General features: G+C 43.5%; 1 protein-coding gene across 1 annotated transcript in view; it reads left to right on the top strand.

The window, feature by feature from the left end:
* The first annotated feature begins 712 nt into the window (after positions 1-712).
* CPXM2 (carboxypeptidase X, M14 family member 2) overlaps positions 713-14,995 on the top strand; it is a 68,501-nt gene continuing 54,218 nt past the window's right edge. Inside the window, exon 1 of the mRNA XM_068198277.1 lies at positions 713-1,041. Within this exon, the coding sequence (XP_068054378.1) occupies positions 729-1,041 (313 nt within the window). The 5' untranslated portion in view covers positions 713-728. The remainder of the gene's footprint in view (positions 1,042-14,995) is intronic.

Here is a 14,995-nt window from a genome sequence, read left to right as displayed (position 1 = left end):
CGAGTGTCCGAGTGTCCGTGTGTGCGAGTGTCCGTGTGTCCGTGTGTGCGAGTGTCCGTGCGTCCGAGTGTCTGTGTGTCCGTGTGTCCGAGTGTCCGTGTGTCTGAGTGTCCGAGTGTCCGTGTGTGCGAGTGTCCGTGTGTCCGAGTGTCTGTGTGTCCGTGTGTGCGAGTGTCCGTCTGTCCGAGTGTCTGTGTGTCCGTGTGTGCGAGTGTCCGAGTGTCCGTGTGTCTGAGTGTCCGAGTGTCCGTGTGTGCGAGTGTCCGTGTGTGCGAGTGTCCGTGTGTCCGTGTGTGCGAGGCTCCAACTGTCCGAGTGTCCGTGTGTCCGAGTGTCCGTGTGTCCGAGTGTCTGTGTGTCCGTATGTGCGACTGTCCGAGTGTCCGTGCGTCCTAGTGTGGGTGTGTCCGTGTGTCCGAGTGTCCGTGCGTCCTAGTGTGGGTGTGTCCGTGTGTCCGAGTGTCCGTGTGTGCGAGTGTCTGTGTGTGCGAGTGTCTGTGTGTCCGTGTGTCCCAGTGTGGGTGTGTCCGAGTGTCCGTGTGTCCGAGTGCCTGTGTGTCCGTGTGTCCGTGTGTCCGAGTGTCCGGCGGCGCCGCTCTGCCCCCTCCCCGCAGCCCCGTCCCGGCTCGGGCTCCATCCCTCGCCGCTCCCGGAGCGCTGTTCCAGCTGCCCAAACTCTCTTTGCCCTCTCTCCAAATAAAGTTCCAAGACTCCTGCGAAAGCCAGCGATGATCGCCCGTGGCCATTCTGGGCTCTGCCTCGCTCTCTGCACCTTTGGGCTGGCACTGCTGGGGGATGTGTCCCGGGCTGTGCCCATGGACGATCAGGATTATTACCTGCAGGAAATTACCAACAGGGATCATTATTACTCCTTTCCATATCCTGGGGAAGAGTTCTTTCCTTTCACGGAGCAACCCGGACAGGAAGGACCTATCCGTGCTGCTGAGACAGAGGAGCACCCAGGGTTCAAACCGAGCAGGAAGGAGTTAAAACAGAAGAAAAACAACAAAAAAGGAAAATCCATTCTTGAAACGCCACCAGGTAACTTTCCACCCTCTCCTCCAGAGTCTGGAGCCTGCTGAATCTCACGCTGACTGCGACTTTTAGCATTAATGAATATCCAGTTAATGGCAGTCTTGGTAATAATAACAATAAATGCGGTTGTGGTGATGATGATGACAACACATGAAATTTTAATATCGCACAGAACAGCCCTGCAGAACTTTTACATACTTTGAAACAGTCTCTTTACTTGAAAGGGAAAGAGTTAAAGAGTCGGAATGTAGTAATTCTGCTGTACTCTGGCTAGTCTGCGGACTTTTCCTTCTTAATTATTCTTAATTACACTTGGCAACTGGCTTGCTGTGAAAGCTGCTGTTCTATAAGCAAAAGAACAGAGACAGATTTCATAGTAAAAGGTGATTATAGATAGTGACATCTCACCTTACCCTTTGTCACTTTAATCTAAGACAGGCTTCTGAATTAATTTCACTTCCAAACCTGTGAATTTCTCTGAGATTTCACTTTTAAGCCCTCCAGAGGAAGATATGTAAACAGAGATCTTCCTGGAAAAGACTAAGCCCTAACAAGCTCAATTATCGACCAGTTAAGTAAAGAAATTAAACAGCAACAAAACGGCCTTATAATAAAACAGCCACCCTTAATTCCGTTTTCTAAAGTTTGCAGAAACTTGATCAGCTTTTAGCACCCACTTGTTCCCGTTAACACCTAATTGCACCACCCCGAAAGAGTAATCCCTTTCTGTGTTCCCTGACTGACTGGTAGGTACTTTACTGGTTTGGGATACTTAGGAGTGAGTTTGGTCCATGAAGTTTAGAGTTGTAAAATTTGGGGCCAGATCTCACTCCCCTACAGCTGAACTTCCCTTTACTTCAGGAGGAAACTTCAGGTTAATGACTGGGGCATATGGCACAAAATCTGTGATTTAAAACCATCAGTACAGCAAAACAGGGGATCAGGGGTTGTAGAGTGGCTTTAACTTTGTCCCGTGACATCCAGCAGACAGCAAACAAAATATTTGAAATTTCATGTTAACACTAATAGAAATTAATTAGCATTTGTGCAGCAAAAATATGGGCTTTTATACTAATAAATAGTGATAAGAAAATGCAATTTCCAACACCTAACATTTCTAGAACCACTTGTGGGGCAGGCAGAGTGGCTTGTCGGGGTAACTCCAGGCAGAAGTCAAGGGTGGTGGCAGATGCACCTTGTCTGGGGAGCAGAGACACAAAACATCCGCGTCCCTGTGCCCTCGGGGTCCAGCAGCTTCCCAAGGGGATGACACTGCCTGCACCATCTCAAGATTCATTATCTCAGTATGGCCATTGCAGTCTGCAAGAGATCTTCTGAGAATGTTCTTGTTCCGATGTGTCGTTGGTTTGGTTTTTTAAATGAAGGAAAAAGGCTCTGCTTTCCACCTCCACAGACTGAATCAGGTGGATTATGACAGGACAAGGGGGAACCACTTCCCACTGCCAGAGGACAGGGTTGGATGGGATTTTGGGAAGGAATTGTTTCCTGGGAGGGTGGGCAGGCCCTGGCACAGGTGCCCAGAGAAGCTGTGGCTGCCCCTGCATCTCTGGAAGTGTCCAAGGGATGTTGGATAGGGCTTGGAGCACCCTGGGATAGTGGAATGGACTGGATGATGTTTTAAGATCCTTCCCAACCCAAACCATTCAGTAAATTCATGACCATGGGAAACACTTGGATATTAAAGCTCTGTAATTAGGTTTTTGATTCCTCATTGTGGTGGAGACAATCAAGATGTCCATCCTGTGGTGGGATGTTCTGTGGTTCATCTCTGCTTTCACCTTCCCCGTTGGCTTTTTCCCAGTTTTCCCAGCACTTGGGGATTCACACTTGCTCCAAACATGACAGTGATGAGAAGATAATCCAATCCATGAGGGCAAAGTTTATTTGTCTTTACAGACCGGCATTGTCCTCGTTCCCCACCTGCTGCACTGAGCACAGGGGGAGAGGCTCGTGGGGCACCACCAAAAGCAGCTGGAAATGGCTCAGTCCCGCCTTCCACAGCATGTTTGGGCTCTTTGGACACAGCTGAGCTTCCAAGCTTTCACCAGCCATGTGCAATAAAAGGTTTCAAAGCCTGTGAGCTTTTAAAAAAACAACCAGAGGTGCAACAAGCAACTGATCTCCTCCACCAAACTCCTCCTTGATCCAGGACATGGGTGATGGGCATCAACTCAGCAAACTGGACTTATTTATCTGGGCAAATTCAGTGGATTTCCCTGGGAGCAGCTGAACAATTTTAACTGCAAGAGGCATCATAAACCCTGAGGTGAATACCCAGTGAGGAGAATGGTCACCACTTGTTACAGATGGGAGTGAAAACAGGAGGGTTCCAGCAGGAAGTGTCAGGCAGTTTGAGCTGCAGTGTTAAAAGTCCTGGCTGTAATATTTAAAATTTCTCTTTTCTCCTCACCCAGAGGCAGGCAAGGGCAAGGTCCTGCCGGGGCAGGAACTCTGATGCTTAGTGCCATGTCCCCATGTCACCAGGGATCAGCTTGGAATGAAGATCTGACAATCTGGCCCTCACAGACATGTTGAAATACTAATACATACCTATATTCACTCACATCTGGATGTTAGGAGGCCAGCTAGAAATAATAACAGCAGCTGTCAAACAGATATCAATAATAATAATAACCACAAATCTGGCTGGGTAAGAGTGTGTCTTGTGCTTATATGTACACAACTGTGTTTATGCATCTCTCCAGAGGTGGAATTAATTTATTGGACATGCAGTAAATACCGAAATTTGGGGTTTGTGAGGCTCACTGGCAGCCAGGACATGTGGGATTAATTAGTTGTAACAAACAATAGCCTGGCTGGGAGCTGGGATGGGGAAGGAGGAGGAATGGGAATGTGTGATGTGCCCTTTGGCTGAGCAGCTGGTCCTGATCAACTCCAGCTTTGAATCAAAGTGGAAATCAAACAGAGCAGTCTCAAGGACATGGCACTAAACAGACGACACACAGTCCATTTATTTCAGCTAATTACTGAAGGTGGCCAGAATATAGATATTTGCACTCTGTGAAATATTAATGCAGAAAGAAACCCAACTGTGGCCAGTGGGTTTGCAATTTTTTGCTTAAATATTAGAATTAATATTTGCAAATAGGCAATTCAGGTCAAAGTTGAAAGTATCAATCTGCCTCTTTGCCCTTTAAATTCCCCATAAATTAAGTGGTACTAGGCCATCCTTGGAAGGCAAACAGTTGGATTGACAGGTTTTGTGTATACAAACAGATTTCCATTTTCTAATTCTGTCCTTGTTTGTATAGGCCTCTGTCCAAAGCCCATTCAAATCACTGGAAAGAGTCTTGTTAACATCAATGTTTTTCTTTTATGAGGCTTTTAATAGTTTGAAATATGGAACCTCAGCTGCCATCTGTGGGGCAGATCCCTTCAGAGTCTGGGGTCTGACTACAGGCAAAAATTCATCATCAAGAGATTTACAGGGCTGAAGTGCCCAATAACCTCCTCAGTGTAGCCCAAATCTGCCACAGTGAAGTTTGTAATTGTTTTGATTTGATCTACAATACGTAAACTTGTAGTCCTTGTAGAGCCATACCTCAATTCTGAATGTATTTAGAAAATAAAGGAGTGATGTTTATTTGTATGGCAGTGCTCAGAGTGGGGCTCAGAGCACATTTGTTCTGTATTTCACAGATCTCCCAGTGTTTGATCTCTGCACAATCCAACATTTGTCTGTGTTTAGCTGAAATCAGGATTTCCTTTGGCTCATCTCCTTTGGTGCTTTCCCCAGGCTTGATGAAACTCCTCAGATGCATCAGTGTTTACTTGCCACATATTTGTTTATTTTCCTGCAATCTTGCCACCTGTTCAATAATGCAATTCTTAAGGGGTTTGGTTTGTTATTTCTTTTTAATTCCTGTAGTGCATAGGATGGGCCAGGTCTTTCCTGGGACATGTGTGTGAGGGGGAGTCAGTAAGGGGAGGCAAGGAGAGGATAAAATGGACAGTGAAGGCAAACATGGAAATAATCCAGCAGAGAGATTCTGAATTTATAAAAATAGACCAATAGTACTTTAATTGAGATGTTTATCAAGACAATGAAAGCTTGGAGAGAGATCAGTGAGTGAATGAGGAGGGAAAGCTGAATCACAGGGATGTCATTCAGGAAAAGCTGGAGATATTTTGGTGTGAAATGGGGGCGAAGATCTGGGGAGTGTGTGAAGTTAAAAACATGACAGGTTTGGGGTGTTACTGGCATTTGAGTGGTGATTTTGTTCACTAGAAAGAAGAAATGACAGAGTGACACATAAAGCATTGAACTGACAGCTGAAAGCACTGAGACCTGGTCACCAGGATACAGCAGCACAGAATTTCTCATGTGCTGGGAAACCACCAGTGCTGCTCTTCTCCAGTCCTTTTGTGTCCCCTCTCTTAAACCTTCCTTCTCTGAGCAGCCCAAAGTGGAGCTCTCCTCTGACTAGAACACAAATTTTCATTTTAAAGCTTTTGCTTAAACTTCTCATAATAGGGACTTCTAAGAATGGACTTCCTGGCCCTAGGTGGGTATCCCATGAATTTTAATATGACCTGTATTGCATCCTAATTGCCATATGTGACAAGCAATGTGGCTTTTAATGAGCTTTCTTTCATCTACCAGCCTCTATTTTCTCCTCAGCCTTTTTAAAATATGCAGAATAATGTAATGTTCACTATTCCATTTAAGAGCCCGTCCTTTAAAGAATGTCACAACAAAAGAGGACAAGGGATGACTAAGAATGAATAATGAGCAATACCCTCAAAATTGGCCAAATCTTTTTGATTAGCATCTTTCCTTACCCATGGCTTCAATGAATAATGTAACATGAGAGGAAAAAAATGGGAATAAACACATTTGATTATGCCAAAAAAAAAACACTTTCAAAGATAATTCTTCCAGCAGCCATTTCTGAATTCAACCCCATGTTTAAGGTGAGAAAAATGTCTCTTTAAAAACATGTCCTTAAAAAGGGGATGATTTCACTGAATAGATTTTAATAGTCTCAACCTGAGCCTAGAGCTGTCCCTGAAATGCCAGCAAATTATGAGACACTCATTAGGTGAATTCAGTCTTGGGGTTTAATGTTATTATCTGTTCAGTGAGCTGGCTAGACAAGTCAATCCCATGGCTCACAACCAAATTTCACTCATTTCTTTTGGGTTTGGAATGAAGTTTCTGTCAGCTACGTGAACTTCAAATCTGTCAGAAAGATGAAGTGGTGGAAGTAGAAGCTGTGGTGCAGAAGAAGCAATTTCCTGAATTTTCAGTGTCTGAGCTGGGATTTTTAAGTCTTGCCCAATTCACTGTGTAAAAAGCAAACTACCAAAAAGACTGGTGGTCTGAGTACAGAGTTGGGATATAAGTGTCATATTCACACAGTGGTTGCTTGTGATTTTATTGATATTTTGCAAAGGATGCTCTAGATTTGGTCTTCTTGTCAGGCCTCTAGTGAGGTGATGTCTTGTGGGATAATTTGGTCTATGGAAATATAAATCTGTGCCTTTAACACTGGGTGCTCCAGGAAAATGGGAACAAGTAAAGCTCTGATGTAGTCAAAATTACTTGCCTTTTAAAATGAACTTGTAAATTCAGTGCCTGGGAAATGAAATGAGGATGTTCAGAGGAAAATGGCCAGCCCAAAGACAGGTCTCCACCACTGCTGCTGTGATTATTTTCCTGATGAGGGTTCCTGAGCCACAAATTCCTGCATCTTTCAGGGTCAAATCTTGCTCCTCTGGAGCCTTTTTCTGGCTATTTCAGCCTCAAAAGGTGTTTGGTGGGGTGTTTGCATATCTAATCAAGCAATGAGAAACACCTACATCAAACCATTAGTAAAACACACTGCAACGTTAATTCATTACCTCTGATGCCACCACATTTACAATTTCCTTGTGGCACAGCGAAAGGAACATTTATGATTCCATTGCCCTGTGGTTTTAACAAACTGGTGTGAGCAAGAACAGGGTATTCTGGATGTCTGCTGTGTGCTGGAAGGGAGGGAGCACTATCAGAGAGGAGCAAGGCTTTTTATTCCTCACGCATGTGCCAGGCAGTGCTAAATCATCTTGACAGATGTAAAGGGAAAACTGTTTCTCTTTTCTACACATCGCTAAAAATGGCAACGAAAAAAAGGTGAGAAAAACAAGGATAATGAAGAGATGCCAGATGGTGACTCAGGGAGTCAGAGTGCCTGTGAGAAGGAGTGTGTGTGGGTCACTTAAGGCATCTTCAGAGCACTTGGGTTTAGCTGTTAATCCCTCCAGCCCTGCCCGAATTGAATTACAAAGGATGTTCTGGTGAGTCTGCTGATAGATATCTAAAGTCCTCTTCTGGACATGAAATGCTTCCCTCCTGGTGGGGAACATCCCAGTGTTTTGGAACATCCATCTTATGAAGGGTTAAATGGAGACAAGGAAAGACAAAGGCTTCATTTCTCGATTGCTCAGTGATTTACATCATTTTTGCAAACAGAAAAAGGCTTTAAAGTGACTTCCTGATTCTGGAGGGATGTTTAAAGGATCTGTCTTATAAATGGGAATCAGCCCCAATACACTTTGAATCCTATTTTATAACAATACATTTCAAAGAATTACATGAGATAATACTACTTTGTCTGAAGTGAAAAAACTCATTTTAGTCTTGGTTTAGGAAGAGTGAATCTTTTCCTGTTCTGACATGTGAATGCCCCCCAAACCTGCCCTGCCTGGGCTCTGTGGGGCTGCCTTGCTGGGATTTGACATTGCAGAAAAGTGAAAAAAAGCTGGGAATCTTCAGAGGACCACAGTGACTTCCAGTGGCTGTGGCTCATGGCTGGAGCTGAGTTGATTTAGGAGTGAAAGTACCCAGATATGGGATTAATCTTCTGTTTCTTTGTGGTTATTTACCTGTAACTGTACAGGTCTATAAATAAGAGTAAGTAATAGATTTTTGCTCCTGCTTTCACACAAGCATTAGCAGGATGCTGTAATTGCAAAAGTGCTGCTGCATCCAACATGCCAAGCAAGGAGCACAGTAAAAGTTGTGTACATAAATTAAACATAGATCATAGTTGCATGTCTTTACTTTCTGCTACACGCTGTATCTGCTCTGTAGCTTCTAGCTACTGACATAGAAAATATTGCTTTCAAAGTGGATACTGGAAGTGATTAATTGAGCATTTTTTATGGAGGGGGTTAATTACTTACAGATTTGTTTTGTGGTTTACTTTTTTTTTTAATGAATTGCCAGACAGACCTGTCTGTCTGTTTGTGACTGTACATCAGCCTGGGGCTACTGGTAAATTATTTAAGGTATGTACCTGGCAAAATTGTTCTCCTACAATCAACGTGAATCCCAAAGACCAAGTCCAACTGAGATCTTCCATGAAGTTGATAGTAAAGTATTATGTGTATATCTATAGTTATAAACTTTAAAATATGGGAATTTTGAAAGTTTTACAGTGGGACTCAGCTGGATAAAGCACCAGAGCCCTCTGTTCATGTCAATTCTTTCTTTTGGACTTCAGCAGCTCATCCAGACAGTGGCTGATAGTCCTTCCTAAATCTGATTTTCTTGCTTAGGTTATGGGGCTTGAGTGCTTCCCGAAGATGATTTCTTCCTGACTCTCTCATGTATCACAAATTTAGTGGTTTTCTTTTTATGGGAGGCTGGAATTTCCCATGGTAACTCTGGAGTGGATTTGGATTTGTTCCAGGGTGGAGCTGACTCAAGAACATGGGGATGTGTCCCAGCCTTCAGTGCATGTCCCTGGAGCAGGAGGCTTCCCCCAGGTGAGGCCAGAGCTCTTATGCTGCTGGGGAATAGAGGATGAGGAGAGGAGTAGCCAGGCCCTGCACACACCTGAGCTAAAACAAAGGAAAAAGTGTCTGGCAGATCTCCTGGGGGATGTTTTGTTCCTCAGGCTCCTCTGGATAATTTTGGATCCCAGTAGAGGACTGCAGTCCAGAACTCCTGCAGGTGCCCCAGATGAGTGGCTCAGATCAGCTCCTTTGCCTTTCATGAGATACATGGCAGTGACAAAAAGGGACCCCAAAAACCTTGATTCCATCTGGTAGTGGAACAAAGGATTGGGGAATCATACACAGAACCAGAAACGTGAGTGATCTCTGAGTGTTCCTCCAAAGACCTTTGAAAATGCTGACAAAGTGAGTCCAGGGACTGCAGAAGCCAAGAGATGGATGAAAGGCATGAGCCCCAAAGAAAATGGCTAAATTCCCAGCTTGCAGGAATGAGGGCTGGGGGGTCTGAGGCTGGCAGCATGTGGAATCCAAAATCCTCCAGACACATCTGATTTGTTCCACACTCCAAACATGTACTTGGCTTTTTTGGTGCTTGAGTGCCAGTCAAATGGCAATCAGACAAGTAGACCCCTTGCCATCTTGCAAGAGGAATAAAATGGGAAACTTTAAAAAATATGGTAAAAAAGTGCTAGTATGGAGTTAGTGCAGATAAAATGCCACAAGAACTCCTTGAAAAAGTGGACAGAAAATAGCACAGAACTTTTCCTCTGTGACTCTTTCCATATTTCTGCTCATTAATCCTGAACCAGATTTTTTTCCCTTTCCAATTAGGAAGTAGAAAAATGAGGAGTTTTATGCTCAGGGACGCTTGCCTTGAAGTTTTCCCTATTCCGTGGCTTTTCAAGTGCAGAATACCTGTACTTAGCAAATACTTTTGGCTCTTGTGGATAGGGAGGAGGCTGGACTCTCCAAGGCAGCACTGGAGTTAGTAAGTCCCAAATCATAACCTGAACTTTTCACATTAACACATTGATGTTTTGCAGTGCAAATAAATGTCTTGGTGGCAATGTGGGCACTTTTCTCGAGGAAAAGGATGTCAAACCTCACTGGGCAACTGATAAAAATTAGATTTTATCTGAATGCACTCCTGAGCATGCATTCTTCCTTGCTTCCATAGGCTGGGAAATGCATTGCCTTCAGCTTGGATTTTTGGGCTTTTTTTTTTTTTTTTGGGGCTTTCAGCCTGGAGCAGGCAGAGGGGAATGCAGTGAGTTTTATACTCACTAATAACTCATATTCCAATTCACGTGGAGCTCCTGACACACTTTGCTTTGAACCAGTGAGGCCTCCAATGTGCTAAATGTGAAGCCTGTGATTACGAGCCTTTGCTGGACCACAGCTGAATTGTTAAACAAAGCAGAAAAGATGTTTGGACAGAATGAATTTTGGGAATCTTTCACAGGCTGCTGCGTGACCATAGGAAGCTGGAGTAGGGAGAAGGGAGCTCTGAACATTTGGGCTGGAGAGGTGCCCACCCTTGGAGATATTTGTCTGAACCTTGCTTGAACTGCTTTATCTCCATTGCTCCGTAGCTTGGAGCTGGAGCTTCACACCAACTTCCCAGCTTCACTCCAAACCTTCCCTACAATCCTCCCAGAGATACCCACAAGCAATGTCCTGCTCAATTTTAGCATTTCTCTTCCTGCAGACAGGAATCTCAGAGCCTTGAGAAACTGCTGAGTGTTCAGAATTTAAAAGGTAATTACCAAGCTTTTAAATCCACAGATTCCTGGTGCTTGCTTGGGCTTGAGGCATTTTAAAACTTCTTTCTTTATTTCCAAAAGCTGACTTTTCCATGATTGGTTTGAAGGTGGGCAGGGAGGGGGAAGTTGAACAGAGAGACTCTGGTGTGTCCAAATGTCACCTTCACAATGGACATATGAAAGCTAAAAAGTCACCTGAGAGCTGAAGTCCTTGGGGAGGTGAGCAGAGACTCAGGGAATCACACCTGCTGAAATGAGGGGAAGGGAGAGCCTGGCTGCAGAGGGGGCTTTCTGAGCTCCTTAAGAATCATGCCTTCCTCTAAAATTACTTTGGGGAGGAACTGATTTCCCTTGCAAGCTGGGCTCTGCCCTTGGATTTTCCATGTTCTCCAGTGGGATTCCTGTGCTGGCGTGGGGTTTGTGTCCCCTGAGTGAGCCCAAATGCCAATTAGAGACCTCTTCCCAAGGGAAGCCTCTGTCATGCACCCTTACAATTCCACTCCTCTTTTCTTTTTTATTTATTTCTGGGGTTTAGTTTGGGCTGTGGTGTTTTTTTGTTGTTGGTTTGGTTAGTTTTTTGGTGTTTTTTATTTATTTATTTTTTTTTTTAATAAAAGAGGGTATTCACACTTCAATCCAGGCCTGGATCTGATTTTCTCAGATCTCAGAGATTTAGATATTTTTTGAAATGTTGCTTCTTGATGCTTTGAACTCTTAAATCCTCTGCTCTCAGGGTGCAACAGCTTGGACATAGTGGGCTTTAAAGAAAACAAGAAAGCTCTGTTATATGAGTTCCTAAATCTTTTGCTTTTCTGCACTTGTGGATTTATCCAAAGAACCTCTGGTTATTTTCTATGTGCACCTGGCCAATTTTTTATCCCTCCACTGAAACAGTATTCCACTTTGGGAATTTAAATGTATAAGTTACTTCTGACATTTTAGTGCTGTCTTAGAGCTGTGTATCAAAGAACACCCAAGAATTCAAAGAATTACATGTATTCAAAGAATACACAGTCTATCAAATGAATAACCAGTTAAATAAAAAAAGAGTAATTAAGTGAGAAGCAGACAACCCAACCAAACTTATTTTTTCTTTTACTCTGCTCTAGAACTTACAAACTGATTCCTTTTTAAGGGTTGGGAAGGAGTACAAAGCTTGAGTTCCAGTTTGCTGTAACCACACAGCTTTCCTCTGGAATCACTGCCTGAGCAACAGCTCCAGGCACTATGAAAAATTCTGTGCCTTATGAGAAGTGTTTAGGTTTATTAATTTCTCTTATTATATCCTGTGAAATAATAACAGCAGATGTGATGCTAGAAGAAAAGAAAAGTGTATAAATGTCTAAACTTGCTAGAGCAGACACACCAGGTCTTCATAAAACTCCGACCTTACACTTTATAAAAGGTTTTAAAAGCAAGCTGGATTGGTTTGAGGTATTTCCTGTCACAGGCTCCTTATATAGGTCGAGTATTTATCCCAGATGTGCAGCCTGGCAGCGGGCTGGGCAGGGAGGGAGAGCAGGGCGACAGCTCTGAGGGATGCTGGGGCTGGGGCAGAGCCTCCCTGCGATGCTCCCAGTGCTGCTGCAGGAGAAGGGGTGGCAATTCCAAGGGGTGAGGCTTGGCGTGGCAACCCCAGCCCATCTTTGAGGGTGTTGCTTGTGCATGGAGCTGCGTTTGCAGCCGTGTGTTCAAACTTTCATGTCAGCACTGAGGAACAGCACGTTGTTGTTGGGAAGACTTGAAATCCGAAGCATGGAAGGATTTCATCCATCCAAAGGATGAGTTTTCCCCAAGGCAGCAGAGGAGGACTGGTGATCAGGTCAGAAGGATGATCCTCACCCAGGTCTCACAGCAGATATGGACTGCTGCAAGTCTGCACTCTGTTGGCAATTTGAGCATTTTTAACTTTAATAATAAAAATATGAAAGATGACATCTCAGCTCTCAGCTGACTAATGACTCTCGGCTGCCTAAAGGCACAGCTTGTGCTCTTCATCAGCGTGGCTCTGGAGCTTCCTGCCTTGCATCAGGAGCTAAGTCAGACAGCTAAAGGGGTAGAAAACAGCCTAGGAAACCCAAAACTGAAGAGCCAAGTGATTCTATCCGCATCCAGGATTTACTCCTGCTAGGCTTTGAGCTACATCATCGAAGGAACTTCACGCGTCTGTTTCAGTCTCATTTCCAGCTCATTTTCCGCCTTGTTGAGAAGTAAAAAAATATAGTTTTGTCTGTGCTGGAGTTTAACTGGATTAAAATTTGAATAACATTAAGTGGAAGTGACTGGGAAGCTGCTGATTTCAGTCCTTCTCAAGTGTAAATTTAGCACTTGGGAGTGGAGGTGACTGTAGCAGTGGGGATGAAATTTAATGGCTCGTCGCTACTAATGAGAACTTTACAGTTTCTCAGGTTTTTCCTGCTCCATGTGTGTGTGGGGAGGGTGGGAAGGTGAAAGCTGGGTGATATCAGGGTAGTGCCACTTATTCCAGTGGAATTAGGTTTTTCCAGAGGATTTCTGAAGCTGTTCTTGTGTGTGTCAGCCCCAGGTGAGGAGTTCTGATTCTCAGAGTGGAGCATTTACAGCCCCTTTCCTGTGTCTTCCCACTTGTATAATTCCTTTGGGCCACCTCAAATCCATGGGGTTTTTTCCCCAAAATCATGGCTGTGTTGCAAAATCCTCAAAAAAACAGCCCGAATGCTCAGTAAATGTGTATTTCTAGGACCAGGAGTTATGTATACTTTCCAGTTTATTTATGTTTAAGGAATTTCATGACTATGTTGTCACTCTGCCCAGTGAATGTTCTATACCAACTATGGCTATATTGGATATATTTACTGCTGTATAAAATTCCTACTACAGCTCTCATGGAGGGAGAGGGGAATAATTGCACCACGAGCCAGTTTTATACTCATACAACTCCTTACAGATTTATCCTATTTTTGGTAAAATGCACTCAAATTGGATTGCTAATATGGTTAAACTTGAGCACTTTTAAGATGTCTCATTTATTGAGCCAGGGTTGTATCTTAAGATCAGAGTTGTTTCTGTTCTTGGTTTTATACTTGTTAATAGCATTCCAAGTTTTAATGTTTATTTTTGATGGCTACAATTAATGCTCTGAGTGTAGAATCTCTGCTCTTGCAGTACACCTCAGTGACCTGGTATTTTTAGCTATCTCTGGCATGAAGATGTGTTTTTAATGGTAATTTTTGTCCTAAACCCAGCCATTGTGCAAGTGGTCTGTCTCAGTTTTGTTCTTCATTTTTTTTGGCTAAGTCTGTTTGTTTGGCTCTGGAAAAAAAAAAAGAATGGTTCTCATTTTTGATGGCTGTACTCAGTTTTGTGGCTTTAGCTGGAATTACAGAAACTCTTCACCCTGTGCTTCAGAAAAAAAACACCAGAGAAGACATTTTAAAATTCATAGCCCAGAATTCAGCCTTTGTCAAAGCTCATAATAAAAAAAGTTAAGAGCTGATACGATATTTTTCAGGCTGGGTTCTTTTGGCCACTTAAGAAAATATGTTTTCTTCAGAGTGATTAAATTAAATACTTTCTCTGTAGAGAGAGGGGAGATCTTTGCAGATGCGGGTACAAATTGGAGGGTACCTTGTGCCACATCACAAATCCCATCCTGTGCCAGGCTGGTGGCAGCAGAAGGCAGCTCAGGGAGTGAGTGTGATGTCTGGAGTTTAGATGAACCTCTTGAGTCTCAAGGCTTGGCCACAAAACTCCCAGGCACTCTGGAAACTGCTGCCTCCAGCTGTGCCAGCAATAATAGAAGCTCTTCCTGCTAAATGTTTCATTGCATCTCGAGCCAGCCACAACCTGGGCTTGTGAGAGAGCAAAAATGTGAAAAGTTAATGAGAGAAAATGAAAAAGTGTATTTTTGGAATCTCATTTGGTTTCATGTCAGACCTGACCTAAAGAACCCAGAGAATTCTTCATTTATTCTTTATTTCTTTTTAAATCTTCAGGAGCAAACACAAGTGTAGGTTGCAGTGCTGTGATAAATATTTCCTCCTGAGAGAAGCCCCTGATGTTGTAGACCTCAATGCAGCATTTGGTGCTTGTTCTGGAAAAATATACAGCTTCAGTGCAACATTAGCCAATAATTAATGTGGTCTTAGGATAGGAAATGTTAGCATCTCCTTAATTCTTGATTTGATCTTTGGCCTGGGACTGTAATTCAGTATTTCAGCTTCTGTGCAGGGGATTTGTTGTAAGTGCACTTTGCTTGCTTTTCTCTCACAGTGCTCTGGGAATGAGTTTTTCAGAAAAAGTGAATAAAAGCAAAGGGTGTTTAGGGATCTTTAAGCTGGCCCAAGATGCTGCTTCAAATGATCTGGGGTGTAGGGTGGCTGGTGGCCTGAATTCAGGCCAGAAAAGAAACTTGTTATTGTTGTTAGCAACACTTCAGATATGAGCAGTCAGAA

Source organism: Anomalospiza imberbis, chromosome 8 (assembly GCF_031753505.1).
Source record: "Anomalospiza imberbis isolate Cuckoo-Finch-1a 21T00152 chromosome 8, ASM3175350v1, whole genome shotgun sequence".
Lineage (NCBI taxonomy): Eukaryota > Metazoa > Chordata > Aves > Passeriformes > Viduidae > Anomalospiza > Anomalospiza imberbis.
The sequence above is the reverse complement of the archived record's forward strand: the minus strand, read 5'-3'. Positions and strand labels throughout refer to the sequence as shown.